The sequence below is a fragment of the Peromyscus maniculatus genome, chromosome 10 (assembly GCF_049852395.1).
Source record: "Peromyscus maniculatus bairdii isolate BWxNUB_F1_BW_parent chromosome 10, HU_Pman_BW_mat_3.1, whole genome shotgun sequence".
Lineage (NCBI taxonomy): Eukaryota > Metazoa > Chordata > Mammalia > Rodentia > Cricetidae > Peromyscus > Peromyscus maniculatus.
Genome location: NC_134861.1, coordinates 97,680,145 through 97,700,549, shown reverse-complemented (window position 1 = coordinate 97,700,549; position 20,405 = coordinate 97,680,145). Strand labels below are relative to the sequence as shown.

The following is a 20,405-nucleotide window of genomic DNA, read 5'->3' as shown; positions in this document are numbered from 1 at the left end:
CAGTTGCTGACTTGATATGATTTATTTTTATTTTTATTTTTTAAAAGATTTATTTATTTATCTATTATGTATGCAGTGTTCTGTGTGCATGCATGCCTGCATGTCAGAAAGAGAGCACCAGATCTCATTATAGATGGTTGTGCGCCACCATGTGGTTGCTGGGAATTGAACCCAGGACCCCTGGAAGAGCAGTCCAGTCAGTGCTCTTAACCTCTGAGCTATCTCTCTAACCACATTATGATCATTTGATGAAGTAGTGTAATCTTGTTTCCTCACATTCTTGTGTTTCGTTGTTGTGGGTTGTGCACCTGTGGAGTGAATATGTTTTACACATTGATGTGAGGACATGCACAGTCAACATTCATCTGCCAAGAGCTTAATCCTCAGCACTGGTCAGGATGGAGAAAATGAACCTCAGTAACCAGACCAGAACCAACTTCCCCACAGTTATTGTAATGGGTATAATAAAAGTAATGGGCAAAACTAATTCATAATAAAACATGAAGTTAGAAACTGATAAAGGTGAAAAGAACAATTAAAATCATTGAATAAAGGATGTGTAGAAAGAAAGGTTAGAAAAAAGAAAAGGAGCAGAAAAGAAAAGAGCAAGAGATTAAAAACAATATAGTTACTACGTTTAAAATGTGTGAATAAAATTAATAAACTGCAGGCCTACCATCTTGACCCATGGAAGGTGAGGTAGGAGCATCACAAATTTGTGGTAAGTCTGAGTCATCCAATGAAAGCCTGCCTCATAGTCAACAACAGTAAAATTAAAGAAACACAAGACAAGGATTTTTTAAAGATTAAAAAAACTTTTTTAAAACTTAGAAGTAATGTACTATATGAAAAGAACACATAATATTTTAATATCTGGAAGACAGAGACTTGGAAGAGCCTCTCTCTTGATGTTCTCATAGAATTTGCCAGGACAAATTACAGGTCTGGGGCATTGGGGTCATAATTGGTGTGTACTGTCCTTCTCTGTTGCAGCTTTCCCGGCTGGTGCTGTACACAGGACACAGGTGCCTTAAGCACAGAGCATCATTCACTCTAAGACCGACTGTCTTTGTATGTTCTTTGCCACTGCAAGTCCCAGAGGTCATGTGGCCTGTAGTCCAGGTAGACACTTCCATCTGTGGGTTTGTCTAAACAAAGCCTTGTCTACAGGATGCTTTGGGGGAAGTTGGTGTGAAGTCCAGTGTGGAGTTCCACAATGAAGAGAAGTCCCGGGAGCCAAACTTTGTGCTTAACCATTTTCAGATCCTATCCAGCAGCAAACCACCATGCAATAAGGAAGAATCTGTGGAAACTGAATAATCCTTTCAATCAAGTTCTGAATTCTCAGCCCCTGTCTGTTGCACACAAATTGCAGCATGAGGCAGTTTCACAAACCAAAAGATCTTCCAGCCACCTGCTCAGAACTCTCAGGCTCAGCAGTCATCCACAAGAGCCATGTCATTCCCAGTAAAGGAGGCAGGGCTGCCTGTCCTCAGGCCTCCAAAGCCTAAGCTAGGAATGTGTCTGTCAGACACTCCCACCTGCACTCATTTCTCTCATGGATGCCCACCACCCAGTGCATCCCAGGGCACCATTACATGTGCTTGATGGTTTTGGATCCCCATCACAGTTCAAACTCAGAGAACAGAAGCTCCTGGTTCTAGCATGGTGAGAGATGTAGTGTGCAGAGTATGGGCTGTGCCTGTCTGTGTTCCTTTGTATTATATAGGACAGTAGTTTTCAGAGTGTGCCTTACCCTAGGTGATTCCGTTTTGTTCCGCCATGGTTTGCTTCATTTTGAAAGCAAATACTGAGCCAAAATAACTCAGTATTGTGTGTGCAAGTGTCCAGCACAGATAGTAAAACATAGATTGATAAATGACATTAATACAAATAAATTATCCTACCTATAAGCATATCAAGCCAGGAACATCTAGACCCATGGATGTTTGAAGATCTTGTCCAAGAAACCAAGCTTGTGTCCTTGTCCAAAACACCAGAGCAATGAGCACTGTCTTGCCCTCACTTGGATCACACCCACTGAGCCATCGTAAGGCCACCTGATGTGTGCATCACTAGACACAAGGCAACAGACTCTCAACTCTGTCTTAGGACTTCTGCTCACCTCACCATGATCAGCTGTAAGTGAAGTGGCCTACTTGAGCTCCCCTTACACGGGGGGAGGGGTGTAAGCTCTGTGCTTTGAACCAATCTTGCCCCTTGAACAATTTCTGCACTTTGAACTGACACTGTGCCTTGAACCAACTGAGTGTTTTGGCCACCCTGTGCCAGAAGAGCTCTCTCTGCATGTGTATCTGCTTTGTGATTTTGCCTTCCACAAATTCACACATCTGCACACCTGTGTATGTGCCCACACCCACACACAGAGATGTGGTAATGGTGGTCATGTATTCTCCCTCTGAACATATATAATATCATAATATGCTTTTGAAATAAGACAAATCTACCACCTCATCTGTCCCCTTCTTCCTTTATGAATTATGAATAACATTTATACTCTGCTGATTAAGGCTCATTTGTTTACTAGGAATTTGGTGTCTAAGGGGAGTCTATGTACTCAGTTATGTCCGCTTCTCATTGGGTCCTTAGGTAATCACAGCCATATGGACTGTTAATCAGAAAGGAATCTGCCTATGACTGCACAATTTAGAACAATACTGAAGTGTGCTATTCCATGTAATAATGATGTGTGTGTGGACCATCAACTTACTATTGCTGTTCCTTCTACAGGACAGAAGAACCTCTGGAGATGTCTTCCAATGATGACCCTGTTGCAATCCCAATGATAGAAAGAAATCCCAGTGACCTTCCTGGAATGGACATCAGTGACCCAAACACATTGACTGGAGAGGCTGTGTTGAGTTTTCATAACATCAGCTATCAAGAGACAGTGCAGAGTGGCTTTCCATTTCGTAAAAAAAGAGAGGAGAAAGATAGACTATCTAATGTCAAGTATGTGCATGAACTAAAGATATCAGTATATTTTATAACTTTTTCAATAAGTTGTCTATTATCAATAAGCTGTGTGTGTATGTGTGTGTGTTTGTGTGTGTTCAGTGTATATATCTGTTTAGTGTGTGTTTAAGTATATGTGTGTACATGTATATATATATATATATATATATGTTTATATGTGTGTATAAGTGTATGTATTTCTATCTGTTTACATGTGTTTAAGTGTATGTGTGTGTATGTGTTCACAGTGCAGATGTGAGGACACTATGACACACCCGTGGCACAAAGCCATCACAGGACAACCTTGAGCACTGGTCTTTGCCTTCTACCATGTTGCAGACAGAGTCTCTCACTGTTGACTACTGGGTGTGCCAGGCTAGCAGCCTGCAAGTGTCCTGGGATTCTCCTGTCTCTGTCTCCATCTCTCCATAGAACATGGAGTTACAGGTGCCCACTATTGCACCCAATGTCATGTGAATTCTGGATGTTTAACTTAGGTCCTCCCCCTCACACAGCAAGCGTTTCATCCAATAAACGCCCCCCCCCCCGCCCAGCCTCACCTTGTCATACATACAGATAGACTCATTATCACAGTGAAATTAATGAGATGGAGACTAAAATAACAGCTTAATGGATTAATGGCACAAAAAGTTGGTTCTTTGAAAACACAAACAAGCTGGACAAACCATTAGACATATTGCATACACAGAAAAACCAATCCTGAGAAATGTTTTTAATTCAATAAAATTAAGGATGAAAAAGTAATATAAAAGGCATACTGTTAAAATCAAGGGATATGAGATAGTATTGAAAATTTAATACCTAGAAATTTGAATATATTAATGAATTGTATATATCTGTACGCGCATGCACTCTCATAACTGAACTAAGAGTTTCTGACAGGCTGTCTGGGTCAGTTACAAGTGATGAGATGGAAGTAATGAGGAAGTCCCAACAGCAGAAAGTCTGAGTCTTCATGTATTTGCTCAAAATTCATTAAGAGCTAAGAAGAGCTAAAACCAACATTCCACACATTGTTCTATAACATGGAGAAGACATGCTTCCAACCAAACTCTGAAGACAGAGCACACACACGAAGATTTTTCCGCTCAGTCTGTATAGACTCTTCTTCCCAACCCCAACCATGGCCTCCATGGCCTCTGTTCTATGGCACCGGTCATTTCTGCTCCTCCACCAGAACTTCCATCATTTTCTTACTAAGATGGGAATGGGCAGGGCAAAGGATTGACACATTGTCTGGATTGAAATAAGAAGTGAGGATGTACCTGGGTTTTTCTATAAGAATATGCCTTTTTCAATCTGGATATTCACTACTCTGAATCAATCAGTTTTCTGAAATACCTTGCGTTTCTGCTGTATCTATACATCAATGAAGAATGTCCTCTTGAGGGATGTCTCCCAATTCTAAACTGAGCATATGGTAATCTCTTTATCAGGGAAGGAAATCAACATTTTATGTGTATATATTTAGCTTTTCTATTTTGATTAAGGTGGTTTTGTTTTGATGTGTTTGAGTATTAAACTTAGCAAAGCTCTCCAGTCCTCTGGAGTGCTTCTTTTTAGTCTTTGGATTTCTACTCAAGATATATTAATTTTGGTTTGATTCTATTTTTTTTTTGTGATATATATTTTTTATTTTACAATACCATTCAGTTCTACATATCAGCCATGGGTTCCCCTATTCTCCCCCCTCCCACGCCCTCCCCTTACCCCCAGCCCACCCTCCATTCCCACCTCCTCCAGGACAAGTCCTCCCCCGAGGACTGTGATCAACTTGGTAGACTCAGTCCAGGGAGGTCCAGTCCCTTCCTCCCAGACTAAGCCAAGTGTCCCTGCATAAGTTCCTGGTTTCAAACAGCCAACTCATGGAATGAGCACAGGACTTGGTCCCACTGCCTAGATGCCTCCCAAACTGATCAAGCCAATCAACTGTCTCACCTATTCAGAGGGCCTGGGAGCCCCTCAGCCTTTGGTTCATAGTTCATGTGTTTCCATTCATTTGGCTATTTTTTTTCAATAATTGAGTAAAACTGAAATTGATTATATGCCACAGTCATCCTAGGGACCTCCATGCTATATATATAGCCTCTATGGTTCTATGGGTTGTGGTCTGATTGTTCATTTTATATCTAGAATCCACCAATGAGTGAGTACATACCATAACTGTCTTTCTGGGTTTGGGTTACCTCACTCAGGATGATTTTTTCTAGTTCCATCCATTTGCCTGCAAATTTCATGCTTTCATTGTTTTTCTCTGCTGAGTAGTACTCCATTGTGTATATGTACCACATTTTTTTCATCCATTCTTCCGTTGATGGGCATCTAGGTTGTTTCCAGGTTCTGGCTATTACAAATAGTGCTGCTATGAACATAGCTGAGCATGTATCTTTATGGTATGTATCAGCATTCTTTGGGTATATGCCCAAGAGTGGGATGGCTGGGTCTTGAGGTAGTTCGATTCCTAATTTTCTGAGAAACCGCCATACTGATTTCCACAGTGGTTGTACAAGTTTACATTCCCACCAACAGTGGAGGAGTGTTCCCTTTGCTCCACATCCTCTCCAACATTGGTTGTCATTGGTGTTTTTGATCTTAGCCATTCTAACAGGTGTAAGGTGGTATCTCAGAGTCGTTTTGATTTGCATTTCTCTGATGATTAAGGATGTTGAGCATTTCTTTAAATGTCTTTCAGCCATTTGTAGTTCTTGTTTTGTGAATTCTCTGTTTAGCTCTTTTTTTTTTTTTTAAATTTCACATGAAAAGATTTATTTTGATTCACATAAAATACACTTAGCATAAATGTAAACTGCAGCACTATAGTACTCAAAACAGAGAAGCTTGGAAAGGGCACGTCTCCTCTGTCCACAGCAGTCAAAGGAAAGGCTAAGTTACAGTCACTCATCGTCCCCTCGCTGTCTCAGATTCCGAGATCTCCCATTTTCAATTCTTCTCTTTTTGAAGACTGGAGCCACCCCATCTGCTGCAACTCCCAGAGAAGAGACTGTTTTTTCTTTAAATACCACTTTGATTTCTCCAGCAGCGGCTTCTGAAGTTGACAGATATTCGCTCTCAGTGCTTGGAAGTTCCAAATCGACCTCTTCCTGAGACTCGGCCTCTTGTTTAATTTCTTGCCATTCCCCATAAGGGTTCGTTGATTTCTTAGGAGTTTTGTTAGGAGTTTTGGATTTTTCTTCGTTTGTATTTGATGGGTTCTGTTTTGGGGTACTTTTTTCTTTTTGTATTTCTGGCTCAGTTTTTTTCTCAGTACTTTTATTTTTTTCCTTAAACTTGATTATTAGTTTCTTCGTTTCCACAGAGGCCTCTCCTGCTTTCTTCTGTTCGCCATCAGAATCACTGTGAGAATCTGATGATTTGGAGTCTTCTAGGGTGTCAGGTGACTTTTCATTCTCCTTACTTGACGGCACATCACCAGTGTGTGGAATGAAATCATCAGGTTTTTCCCATTTGGATTCTCCTGTTTCTGTATTATAATAATAGGTGTAACCGTCTTCACTTAAGCCCTCTACCCAAATGGCCTTTGCTGCTGTCTTTTTTAAGTTCCCTTGAAATCCTTCTGGCTTCTCCCACTGAGATGCTCCTGTGATGAGATCGTAATAGTAACAGTGACCATCGGACGTTACTCCTTCTACCCATCTACCCTTCGAAGCGTCTTTCTTTTTCTTTTCCTTTTCCTTTTTCTTCTTCTTCTCTTTCTGTTGAGTTGATGTAGACGTGGGCTGGACAGTGCTGGTCACTGGTGATATACTTGGCTCTGAAATGTCTGACTCTAAGCCAAGCCGTCGTTTCAGATCCTCTTGGTATGCCTTCAGGGCAGCTGCCTCCATCGCGGCAAACTCCTTGGACGCCTTTTCTTCTTCCTTTGCCTTATCCAGGCTTTTCTGTTTAATCTCACTGATCCTCTTGGCCACATTTTCCTTGTGATTCTTTCCTCTTTCATGAAATTCAACACTCTTTCAACATCAAATGTCCAAACTGGCTAAGCCTCTAATTTCATTTTCTGCTTTGAGGCCTGTTGTCTGCTATCCAGCACTTGCAGTAATCACAGAATTTCTTTGGTTGCGACTTCCAGTAGTCGGCCATGACCGCGCCGGCTCCGCGCGTAGCCCCGCGATCCCGCTCCCTGTCTGCTCGGCCGGCAGCGGCGGCGGCGGCGGCGAGAGCCGGGACCTCCCGGGCCTCCGCGTCTCCCCGGCCCCCGGCGTGTTCCCGCGGCCCGGCTACAGCAGCCGCGAGGGCCCGGTCCCAGAGCGCGCGCGCGCCCCCGCGCGCTCGGCTTCGCCGCCGCCTCCTCTCTCTGTTTAGCTCTTTAGCCCATTTTTTAATTGGACTGTTCAGTGCTTTGATGTCTAGTTTCTTGAGTTCTTTATATATTGTGGAGATCAATCCTCTGTCAGATGTGGGGTTGGTGAAGATTTTTTCCCAATCTGTTGGGTGTCTTTTTGTCTTATTGACTGTGTCTTTTGCCCTGCAAAAGCTTCTCAGTTTTGAGAGGTCCCATTTATTAATGGTTGTGCTCAGGGTTTGTGCTGTCGGTGTTTTATTTAGGAAATGGTCTCCAGTGCCAATGCGTTCAAGAGTGCTTCCTATCTTCTTTTCTATTAAGTTTAGTGTAACTGGATTTATGTTTAGGTCTTTGATCCACTTGGACTTGAGTTTTGTGCATGGTGACAGATATGGATCTATTTGTAATCTTTTACATATTGACATCCAGTTATGCCAGCACCATTTGTTGAAGATACTTTCTTTGTTCCATTGTATAGTTTTGGCTCCTTTGTCAAAAACCAGGTGTTCATATGTGCATGGATTAATGTCAGGGTCTTCAATTTGATTCCATTGGTCCATATGTCGGTTTTTATACCAGTACCAAGCTGTTTTTATTACTATAGCTCTATAGTAGAGTTTGAGGTCCGGGATGGTGATGCCTCCAAGGGTTGCTTTATCGTATAGGATTCTTTTAGCTATCCTGGGTCTTTTGTTTTTCCATATAAAGTTGAGTATTTTTCTTTCCAAGTCTGTGAAGAATTGTGTTGGGATTTTGATGGGGATTGCATTGAATCTGTAGATTGCTTTTGGTAAGATTGCCATTTTTACTATGTTAATCCTGCCTATCCATGAGCATGGGAGATCCTTCCATTTTCTGATATCTTCTTCAATTTCTTTCTTTAGAGATTTAAAGTTCTTATCAAAAAGGTCTTTCACTTGTTTAGTTAGTGTTATCCCAAGGTATTTTATATTATTTGTGGCTATTGTAAAGGGTGATGTTTCTCTGACTTCTTTCTCAGCCCTTTTATCATTTGTGTATAGGAGGGCTACTGATTTTTTTGAGTTGATCTTGTATCCTGCCACTTTACTGAAGGAGTTTATCAGCTGTAGAAGTTCCCTGGTAGAGTTTTTGGGGTCACTTATGTATACTATCATATCATCTGCAAATAGTGAAAGTTTGACTTCTTCCTTGCCAATTTGTATCCCTTTGATCTCCTTTTGTTGTCTTATTGCTCTAGCTAGAACTTCTAGTACTATATTGAATAAATATGGGGAGAGTGGACAGCCTTGTCTTGTTCCTGAATTTAGTGGTATCGCTTTGAGTTTCTCTCCATTTAATTTGATGTTTGCTGTTGGCTTGCTATAAATTGCTTTTATTATGTTTAGAAATGTTCCTTGTATTCCTATTCTTTCTAAGACCTTTATCATGAAGGGGTGTTGGATTTTGTCAAAGGCTTTTTTCAGCATCTAGGGAGATGATCATGTGGTTTTTTTCTTTCAGTTTGTTTATATGGTGTATTACATTGACTGATTTCCGTATGTTGAACCATCCTTGCATCCCTGGGATGAATCCTACTTGGTCGTGATGGATGATTGTTTTGATGTATTCTTGGATTCGGTTTGCCAATATTTTGTTGAGTATTTTTGCATCAATGTTCATGAGGGAGATTGGTCTGTAGTTCTCTTTCTTTGTTGCATCTTTGTGTGGTTTGGGTATCAGGGTAATTGTAGCCTCATAAAAAGAGTTTGGTAGTGTTCCTTCTGTTTCTATTGTGTGGAACACTTTGAAGAGGATTGGTATTAGTTCTTCTTTGAAAGTCTGGTAGAATTCTGCACTAAAACCATCTGGTCCTGGGCTTTTTTTAGTTGGGAGACTTTTGATGACTGTTTCTATTTCTTTAGGGGTTATTGGTCTATTTAAATGGTTTATCTGGTCTTGATTTAATTTTGGTATGTGGTATTTATCCAGAAAATTGTCCATTTCTTCCTGGTTTTCCATTTTTGTGGAGTACAGGTTTTTGAAGTATGATCTGATAATTCTCTGGATTTCCTCATTGTCTGTTGTTATGTCTCCCTTTTCATTTCTGATTTTGTGAATTTGGGTGTTCTCTCTTTGCTTTTTGATTAATTTGGCTAGTGGTTTGTCTATCTTGTTGATTTTTTCAAAGAACCAACTCTTTGTTTCATTGATTTTTTGTATTGTTCTCTTGTTTTCTATTTCGTTGATTTCAGCCCTCAATTTGATTATTTCCTGGCGTCTATTTCTCCTGGGTGAGTTTGTTTCTTTTTGTTCTAGAGCTTTCAGTTGTGCTGTTAATTCATTGGTATGAGATTGCTCCATCTTCTTTATGTGTGCATTTAGAGCTATGAATTTTCCTCTTAGCACTGCTTTCATAGTGTCCCATAAGTTTGGGTATGTTGTACTTTCATTTTCATTGAATTCTAGGAACTCTTTAATTTCTGTCTTTATTTCTTCCTTGACCCATTGATGTTTCAGGTGGGTATTATTCAGTTTCCATGAGTTTGTGGGTTTTCTATAATTTTTGTTGTTATTGAGTTCTAACTTTAAGGCATGGTGGTCTGATAAGATACAGGAGGTTATTCCAATTTTTTTGTATCTGTTGAGATTTGTTTTGTGTCCAAGCATGTGGTCAATTTTTGAGAAGGTTCCATGGGGTGCTGAGAAGAAGGTATATTCTTTTGTGTTAGGATGGAATATTCTGTAGATATCTGTTAGGTCCATTTGAGTCATAACATCTGTTAGGTCCTTTATTTCTTTGTTAAGTTTCAGTCTGGTAGATCTATCTTTTGGTGAGAGTGGTGTGTTAAAGTCTCCCACTACTAATGTGTGGGGTTTGATGTGCGTTTTAAACTTTAGTAGTGTTTCTTTTATGAATGTGGGTGCTTTTGTATTTGGAGCATAAATGTTTAGAATCGAGACTTCATCTTGGTGGATTTTTCCTGTGATGAATATGTAATGTCCATCCTGGTCTCTTTTGATTGATTTTAGTTTGAAGTCTATTTTATTAGATATTAGGATAGCTACACCAGCTTGTTTCTTAGGTCCATTTGCTTGGAAAACCTTTTCCCAGCCCTTTACTCAGAGGTAGTGTCTGTCTTTGGAGTTAAGGTGTGTTTCTTGTATGCAGCATATGGATGGGTCCTGTTTTCTAATCCATTCTGTTAGCCTGTGTCTTTTTATAGGTGAGTTGAGACCATTGATATTGATGGATATTAATGACCAGTGATTGTTAATTCCTGTTATTTTTTTGGTTGTGTTGTGTTGTCCTTCTGTGGTGTATGTTGGTGTAGGATTATCTATTGCTTGATTTTTCATGGATGTGTTTAGCTTCTTTGGGTTGAATTTTCCCTTCTAGTGCTTTCTGTAGGGCTGGGTTTGTGGACAGGTATTGATTAAATCTGGTTCTATCCTGGAATATTTTGTTTACTCCGCCTATGGTGATTAAGAGTTTTGCTGGGTATAATAGTCTGGGTTGGCATCCATGGTCTCTTAGTGTCTGCATGAGGTTTGTCCATGATCTTCTATCTTTCATAGTCTCTATTGAGTAGTCTGGTGTTATTCTGATGGGTTTGCCTTTATATGTTACTTGATCCTTTTCCTTTGCAGCTCTTAATATTTTTTCTTTATTCTGTGTGTTTAGTGTTTTGATTATTATGTGGCGAGGGGACTTTTTTTTTGGATCCAGCCTATTCGGTGTTCTGTAAGCTTCTTGTATCTTCATAGGTATTTCTTTCTTTAGGTTAGGAAAGTTTTCTTCTATGATTTTGTTGAATATATTTTCTGTGCCTTTGAGTTGGTATTCTTCTCCTTCTTCTATCCCTATTATTCTTAGGTTTGGTCTTTTCATGGTGTCCCAAATTTCCTGGACGTTTTGTGTTAGGACTTTTTTGTCTTTATTGTTTTCTTTGACTGACGAATCTATTTTCTCTATCGTGTCTTCAGTGTCAGAGATTCTCTGTTCCATCTCTTGCAATCGGTTGGTTATGCTTGTTTCTGTAGTTCCTGTTCGTTTTGTCAGGATTTCTATTTCCAGCATTCCCTCAGCATGTGTTTTCTTTATTGTCTCAAATTCATTTTTCAGATCTTGGAATGTTTCTTTCATCTGTTTAATTGCTTTTTCTTGGCTTTCTTTGATTTCTTCCCATTTTTTGTTCGTTTTTTCTTCCATTTCTTTAAGGGAGTTTTTTATTTCCTCTTTAATGGAGTTTTTCATTTCCTCTTTAAGGGAAGTTTTTATTTCCTCTTTAAGGGAGTTTTTTATTTCCTCTTTAAGGAAAGTTTTTATTTCCTCTTTAAGGTAGTTTTTCAATTCCTCTTTAAGGAAAGTTTTTATTTCCTCATTGAGGGAATGTTTTATTTCTTCTTTAAGGGCCTCTATCATCTTCTTAATGTCATTTTTAGGGTTGATTTCTTCTGCTTCTTCTGTCATGGTATGTTTAGGTCTTGCAGGTGTAGAATCACTAGGTTCTGATGTTGCCATATAGGTCTTTATGTTGTTGCCTGTATTTTTGCACTGGCGTCTGCTCATCTCTTCCTCTGTGAGGTGCAGGTGGTGTCTGTGTCTGAGAGTGCCTCTCTTGTTCTAATTTTTAGTCTTGGTGTAGTAGTGGTTCTTGGTTAAATTGGTGCTATTGGGCTATTTCTTCAGGGGCAGCTGATTTCGATCGGTGAATTATATACTTATGATTCTGGTGATCTGGTTTGGTGTCTGGGTAGCGCCTTCTTCTGTGTTCTCAGGTCACTTTTTGTTCATTTGTCAACTCCTCAGCTGATCTTGTTTCTTCAGACTTTAAACTGTAGGCATCTGAATCCTCTCCCAGATGGGTTTCAGCTGAGCAGGGTAGTCTCACCAACACCTCCAAGTTGTTGGGTTTCACAGGATCAGCAGCTGGGCCCTGGGTTGTCCTCAGATGGAGTGTTCAGATTCGTTCTGGTTCTGACCCACGGAGATAGCTTCTTCCCCAGTTGTTGGGGTTAGGGGCGTCCCTGTTCCAAGCTGCGTCTGCTTGTCTCCGTCCCTGGGCCTGTTTACCTCTGCGGTCCTCCGCCGGGCCTGTGGTCCCTGTCAGCTGCCGCTGGTTCTGTCTGCCTCTGGGGGCCGCCACCGGGCCTGAATGTCTCTGTCGGCCGCTGCCGCCGGGCACGTCTACCTCAGCGGGCTGCCGCTGGGTCCATCTACCTCCACAGGCCGCCGCCACAGGCCTACCTGCGTCTGCTTGTCTCCGCCGCCGGGCCTGTCTACCTCTGTGGACCGCCGCTGGGCCTGAATGTCTCTGCCGGCTGCCGCCGGGTCTGAATATCCCTGTCGGCTGCCGCCGCTGGGCCCGTCTACCTCCACGGGCCCCCGCCACAGGCCTACCTGCGTCTGCTTGTCTCTGCCGCCGGGCCTGTCTACCTCTATGGGCCACCGCTGGGCCTGAATGTCTCTGCCGGCTGCCTCCGGGCCTGAATATCCCTGTCGGCTGCCGCCGCTGGGCACATCTACCTCAGCGGGCTGTTGCTGGGCCCGTCTACCTCCGCGGGCCGCTGCCGCAGGCCTACCTGCGTCTGCTTGTCTCTGCCGCCGGGCCTGTCTACCTCTGTGGGCCGCTGCTGGGCCTGAATGTCCGGTTTGATTCTATTTTAATAGTAATGACACTGCTATTAAAATCCCATGATAGTGGTTTCTTGTGACAAGGTTTACAGGGCAGCAAGCAGGGCTATATGAAGATACTCATCATCAATCTTTAGAAAGTAGCTGATATATACTTGACACATAAAGGCTGGAAGTGTAACAGAGTCTTCATGAGAACCTGCTACTTGCTTCAAGGAACACTGCACTTAGATGTACCATGTTTCAAAACAGACAAGTTCTATAATAAATAAAAGGTGTTTTGTGATATCTGAGGCATTTTTCTGATGAGTCCCCACTAACATTCAACATCTTACATAAATAATAGATCTTTATTTGTAATACGAATCATAAAAGGTCTTATGATAAAAAAAAAAAAATACCCAGAGCCAGATATTGGAGTAAAAACTGAAAGACCAGAGAAACAGAACAAGCCATAGTCAACCTCATCTCACCAACTCCCAGCTGATCCTGTTTCCATGAATCCTCAGACTGAAAGCCTCTGAGTCCTCACCCCTGAGGGTCTCAGTTGAACTGCTTAAAAGCCACTAGTTCCTGGTCCTCATGTTTTATATACCTTTCTGCTTCCTGCCATCACTTCCTGGGATTAAAGGTGTGTGGCCTTCCCAAACAAAGACATTAGATCTCAAGTGCTGGGATAAAGGTGTGTGTCACCACACCTGGCTCTGTTCCCAGTGTGGCCATGAACTCACAGAGGTCCAGGTGGATCTCTGCCTCCCAAGTGATAGGATTAAAGGTGTGTGCCACCACTGTCTGGCCTCTATGTCTAATCTAGTGGCTGGCTCTGTTCTCGGATCCCCAGGTAAGTTTTATTAGTTAGAGCACAAATAAAATATTACCACATTTTCCCTTCTTTCTCTAAAATAAAAAAGTTATAACTAATATAAGAAAAACTATATACAATAAGTACAATAAGTATATACAATATGTACAGTGAAGAATTATATTAACAATGTCTAACCATTAACATTTGAAAAATTCAGACAAAAATTTCATTATTTATCCTATTTTGGTGAGTCCAATAAAAAATTTGTATACAATATACAAAGATCGAATCTAATGTAAAATATTTAAAACTAGTAGTTGCATTTTAAAAGTTGATTCAATAATTTACCTTTTTATCTTATATCGATATCCCCTCTTTTTTCTTTTCAGAGTAGATTCAATAATTTACCTTTTATCATAATTATATTCTCTTTTTTTCCAGAGTAGATTCCATAATCTAATCTTTATCCATCATTTCTATATCTTTTTTAGTAGATTCAATAATCTTCCCTTATTTATCATTTCTATATCTTTTTTCAGAATAGATTCAATAATCTACTTCTTATCTATATCCTCTTCTTTTCTTTTCTCTTTTTTTCCAAACAAGAACCCTGAATCTTATCTCCTTTGTTTAGCCTTTTTTTGACCATTAACAATGAATAACTTGTAATCAACCATCCTAAACAATGACAATTACCATAACCCATCAAAAGACCAAAAATCAACCACTCCACCTTTTGGGAATGTGTGCGTTGCTTTCTTAAAATTACTTCCTGCTGTCTGGGGATGAAGATAACTTTAGGGGATTCTGAAAAGAAAAATTTTGGATCTAGGAAAGTTATCTGTATCATTTGTTGTCTAGTCTCTGAATAATTCGAAAACGCAGTGCTTGTCTCAAGTCCTTGCTCAAGCAGTCTGTGAGGCTGGATCATCTGATCAGCTAGGCATCTCAAAATTGTCTTGAGCAGTTTGTAGTCCAAAGTCGATCTTTGGGTGGTATTTGTCAGCTTAGTGGTATTATCATCATTCTGATGGAATCATTGTTGTGGGGCCCCATAATCTTTTTGGAGACTTCAAATTTGCTGTTAGGCATCGTCATGATTCCCTGCAGAAAAGATACTCAAACACAAACACATGTATAGGCAGCTACATGAACCCTTTTTTTCTAGGCTTAGTTAGTACTCTATATGACCATTAATATCATGACAAAAGTTTAAAATATATATATAATAAATTTTGTTATAAAATTAATACCTGAAGAAAAGTTTTAAAGAGTCAAAATAGAACCAAAGAATTATGAGTATAGTGGCAATAGAATAGTCCCTTAATTTTGGTTTTTCTTCTGTCCCATATCAGGTGGCTTTTTTTTAACATGATATAGAGATTTTGCATTTTCTTTTAACAAGCATGCTTAGGTTTAGAGAAGAAGAGAGCCACACTCTAACTCCAACGCCAGCTTTAATTTTTAATTGAACTGAGACTACTCAAAGACCATTTGTCCTCAGAGGCTTTCAGTCTGAGGATTTGTGGAAAAAGGATCAGCTGAGGAGTTGGTGAGGTGAGGTTCTCTGTGCTTTGTTCTGCTTCTTTGATCTTTCAGTTTTCACCCCTATATCTGGCTATGTTTTTTTGTATTAATAAGATTGTTTAGCAATTTATGTTATATCAATTAGTAATTAAATTTTTCCTATGACTTTGTGCTTATTTTCTATGTACAATTTCATTCAATTTCAACAGAATATTCAGTATAGACACTAACCTAATGTAACGACTTTTAAATAGACAAATCAACCAGTATGATTTGTGTTTACAGTGGGATCATGAGACCTGGCCTCAATGCCATCATGGGACCTGAAGATGGGAGCAGATCTTTGTGAGTATAATGGAAAGCACATGCGAGCCCTTTGTATTCAGTTTCTGTGCTGTAAAAATCACTTCCACAGGGGTTATTTATGTATTGTATGAGTGTATCTGTGTGAGTCTGTAAGTATTGTGTGAGTATACCTGTGAGTATATATGTGTGAGTCTGTAAGTATTGTGTGAGTGTATATGTGAGTATATATGTGTGAGTTCAGACCCATGTGCTGTGGATAATGTGCAGGAGGGTGCATTCAATTTTCTACCAAGAACAGAAAGTCTTACTAGGTCCACTTTACTGATAGGAAATGATACAGTGATTGTATATGGTGTTGGGTCATATTATTATCTAATATGGGGGAGATAGTATTAAAATTAGAAAGATGGAGCAAAGTTTTCTGGGAACAAGAAATCATCACTAGGCCCAATTCTCAAAATACAGCAGCTCATTATGAGTTTGAGTCCCCAGGTCAGATTGCAGGGAGGGACAGTCATGTGGATAATGTCTTGCATTCATAATTTTGGGCTGTGTTAGAACACACAATGAGCAGAAAGCAGTGTGTGTGTGTGTGTGTGTGTGTGTGTGTGTGTGTGTGTGTGTGAGAGAGAGAGAGAGAGAGAGAGAGAGAGAGAGAGAGAGAGAGAGAGAGAGAGATTTCAGTTCACCTTATGATATGCAGAATATTTATTCTGAGTAGCAAAAGGTGATAGCATTTACTAAAGATACAAGTTAACTACATAACATATATTATCTGTTGTAGGTTATTGGATGTCTTAGCTGCAAGGAAAGATCCACGTGGACTGTCAGGAGATATTTTGATAAATGGAAAACCTCGACCTGCTAATTTCAAATGTATTTCTGGTTATGTACCACAAGTAAGTGTTGGTGGGTTTTATAATATAATTTTATATTATTATAATATAATTTATAAATATAATTTTATATTTCCCCTGCCTCTGTATGGGTAGATGCCCAGCTTATACATTTGTGTGTTTCCAATTAATTATATGACACAATACAGTCCCAACATTCTCTACACCAGCTTTTCCTAGTGACTCATCAGCCTCAGGCTGACATTATTAAATAGGAAGAAGGGGAGGGATTGGAGGATGACATCTGTGGTACAGCATTAGTAACTGCAGCTGTGATTTAATTCTACAAGGGACAGCTGCTGTCCAATTTTGCCATCCATTCTTCTTTCTCCACTGCTTAGAAGATGATTGTAGGTATTAGTTACCAAAATCCCTGTGCTCTACTTAGAAGGCAAGTGGGAGGGAGGTGAAAATGATTGCATCAGGCTCTGTACTTGAGATTAGTAACACTTAAAGCTTATTTTTCAGTAGCGTATTACAATGGGTATGGTTTCTATGAGGATTAGGTCACATTTGTTGGAATGTTGTCTTAGTGATAACTATATTTAATTGAAATACTATTTAACCTTAAGAATGACGTGGTGAGGCACATGGTGACTGTGAGAGAAAATATAGAGTTCTCAGCAGCTCTTCGACTTCCAATGACTGTAACGAGAGATGAAAGAAGAAGGCGAATTGATGAGGTCCTTGAACTTCTGCATCTGGATAAAGTGGCAAATGTCAAGGTAATGTGAAGAAAAATCTTGAAAGACTTAGAGCCAAGAAGAGAGCAAGACAGAGACAGAGACAGAAGGACAGATAGACCTGTGTTGGCAACATGATCCTCAGTCATCAGTTTCCTGTAATGTGTGTGGTCCAGGTGGCTGCTCTCTGTATTAATGAGTAAGTGACTGGTTACATGAGGTAAAGTGGAGATTGAGCTGGGAAGCCTTCTTAGCAATGGTTAAACCTGGGAATGGAGTGTGATCCAGGAGGGAAACGTGTTCCTCACATGGCCATTTCCAAGTTTCCTCACAAGAGCCTCCTCCTCCTCAGCCTTAAACTCTTGACTCATGGAGAATCTGACAAGTGCTTTGAAGATGTAACCAACCATCTTATTAAATAAGAAACACAGAACCAATGCAAAAGAGAAAGCCCAGTGGTCAGAGCTCAGAGCTAAAACCTTACCCTTGCTCCTGCGGTGCTCCTACCTCTCCGAAAGAGAGCTACTTCCTGTGTGTTTGTCTTTAATACAGTCTTTCTGTTCTGCCTTCTCATTGGTTGTAAACCCAAACACATGACTGCCTCATCACTGCCTGTAAGTACAGCCCTCCAGGACTTAAAGGCATGTGTCTCCAATGCTGGCTGTATCTCTGAACACACAGAGATCTACCTAGCTCTTCTACCAAGTGCTGGGATTAAAGGCATGCGCCACCACCACCATGCTCTTGCTATGGCTCTAATAGCTCTGATCCCCCTGGCAACTTTATTTATTAGCATACAATTAAAATCACATTTCAGTACAAATAAAATACCACCATATTTCCCCTTTTCTATTTTAATAAAAAGAAAAAAAAAGCAAAAGGTTATAACTAACATAAGAAAAACTACATACAAAAGTATATAACTATATACAATATGTACAAGTAATAAATACCTAAACAATGTCTAGTCCATTTGTATTTGACAAATTTAGAGCCAATAATTTCATTATCTATCCTATTTGGTAAGTCCAAAATGTATCTAATTCACTTTTTATCCTAATTAATCTTCAACTATAACTAACTAATCTTCAACTATAACTAACTAATCTTCAAATATAACTAACTAATCTTCAACTCCCTCAGAGACCCAAGAAGGAAATAATATTAGCTAACAAAAATAAAAACAGGAAGTGCATGCAAGCAGCTTCCAAAAAATTTGTGAGTTGACAGAAACAGCCAGCTGCCTGGACAGTCACCTGAGTTTTCTCCGCAGTATTGGGGCATCAACTTCAGCCTATAGGCTTAGAGTATCTGACAGACTCATTTGTGAAGTAGGATGTACACAAAGTCAACAGTTCAACCTCACATTGGGTGAGAGCAGTCCATGTACCAGAAACACCTGAATTCCACTAGTGTCATGCCATCATTCAGGATTTTAAATTCTGAAAATTGATGACAGTTTTTGAATTCAGCTGTCCATTCTTCTTGGCTGTGTATATATGGCTCCATCTCAACATCCCCTTCTTCTCCACACCCTCTATTAAATGCCAATCTACTATTAAGAGGCATGAGCTTTCAGTTGCTGTTCAATTGCACAACAGAAGCCATCGGCCCACTGCCTGTTAAGCTGCCTTCAAAGAAAAAGGCACTGTACCATTTCCAGATTACAAAGGCCACTTCAGGGTTGGTGCCATATTGTCCTGGCCTCAGAAGATGCCTTTTGATAAAGCCATAACCACACTTGTTTTGGTAAGAATCAGTAGTCCTTTGTTTCATGTTCTGTCTGTCCATTTTGTCCTGTTGATTCAAGGATACTTTGTTGTCCAGTGGCTAACTTTTGCCACAATGAAAGTTAACTCCATATGCAGTTTCTTCAATGCCCATATTTTCTCTGAAGTGGATTGGTAATGCCAGGAGCCAACATATCTCAAAAAAGAAAAATTTCTAAGTTATTAAAACATTTTAAATGCCATATTCTGTAGATCTCTGAAGGGTTTGAAGATGACCTGTCTAAAATATATCTGCTCAATTTTTAAAACATATCTAATATGAATACAAGTTCTATTGTAATGTCGAACTACTAACTTTCATTTCTTTATATCCTAATAGTTGGTAATAATAACGTTCAAAGATCAGAAAATTGTATTACATTGTTAAATGAATGGCATAAATAAAAGATCAGAAAATTGCATTACATTGTTAAATGAATTATATAAATACAATTAGAAATATAAATATAGCATTTTCTAACAATATCAATTTTTAATTTGTATACAATATAAAACAATCCAATCCAATGTAAAGTATTTAAAACTAGTAATTGTCTTTTTCTTTTCTTTTTTTTAAACAAGAACCTTAATCTAATCTCCTTTGCTTAGCCTTTTCCTAACCCTTGACAACAACTTGTAACCAAACCCCCTAAACAATGAATATTATCCCAGACCCCAAACCCATTAAAAGGACCAAAAAACCACCCGCCCCACACCACCTCTTTCGGAATGTGGGCTTTGTATTCTTAAAATTGCTTCCTGCTGGGTGTGGGTGAAGTTATCTTTATCCTGAAAGAAAAATTTTAGGTTAATTGTCAAATTCTAGGAAAGGTAACTTTAGCCTTCATTATCCAGTCTGTGTATAATGCCAAAGTTCAGGGTTTATCTCAAGTCCTTATTCAAGTAGTCTTTGAGACTGGATCATCTCAGCTAGTCATCTCAAAATTGCTCTGAGCACCTTGTAGTTCAAAGTTAATCTTAGATGATGTTTGTCAGCTTAATGATATTATTATTGTCCACGTGGAATTGTTGTTGGTGTGGGGCCCCATCTTCTTTCTGGATACTTCAGTTGATGTTAGGCCTGGCCGTGATTTCCTACAGAAAACTGATAAGAGACTCAAACACAAAGACATATATATGCAGCTAATTGAAGCCTTTTTTCTAGAATTAGTTAGTACTCTATATGACCATTCATATCTTAACAAAGTTTAAAATGTATATCTACCTATACATATATTAATCTTGTAAATTTTGATATAAAATTCATACTTTAAGAAAAGTGTAAAGAATCAGAATAGAATCAAAGAGTTGAGATTAGTAATAGAATAGTCCCTTAATCAATTTGGCTTTTGTCCTGTCCCATAGCAGAAGATGGCTCTTTTATTCTGGCATGATACAGGGGGTTTACATTTTCCTTTTAACAACATGCTTGAGTTTAAAGGAGAGAGCCATTCTCCAACTCCAAAGTCAGCTTTAAATTTTAATTGAACTGGGACAATTAGAAGACCAATAGTGTTAAATCT

General features: G+C 39.5%; 2 protein-coding genes across 3 annotated transcripts in view; one reads left to right on the top strand and one right to left on the bottom strand.

The window, feature by feature from the left end:
• Nucleotides 1-2,555: 2,555 nt before the first annotated feature.
• LOC143267678 (ATP-binding cassette sub-family G member 3-like) overlaps nt 2,556-20,405 on the top strand; it is a 63,533-nt gene continuing 45,683 nt past the window's right edge. Inside the window, exons 1-4 of one of the 2 annotated variants that reach the window (XM_076546857.1) lie at nt 2,556-2,973; nt 15,514-15,573; nt 16,319-16,433; nt 17,003-17,155. In XM_076546857.1, the coding sequence (XP_076402972.1) occupies nt 2,771-2,973; nt 15,514-15,573; nt 16,319-16,433; nt 17,003-17,155 (531 nt within the window). In that variant the 5' untranslated portion in view covers nt 2,556-2,770. The remainder of the gene's footprint in view (nt 2,974-15,513; nt 15,574-16,318; nt 16,434-17,002; nt 17,156-20,405) is intronic. The other variant, XM_076546856.1, reaches the window with a different exon arrangement.
• LOC143267675 (WW domain-binding protein 4-like) lies at nt 5,750-7,212 on the bottom strand. The gene is made up of 2 exons (XM_076546835.1): nt 7,025-7,212; nt 5,750-6,969 (listed from the first exon to the last, which is right to left on the bottom strand). The coding sequence occupies exons 1-2, from the start codon at nt 7,096-7,098 to the stop codon at nt 5,892-5,894; spliced, it is 1,152 nt and encodes a 383-aa protein (XP_076402950.1). The 5' UTR covers nt 7,099-7,212; the 3' UTR covers nt 5,750-5,891.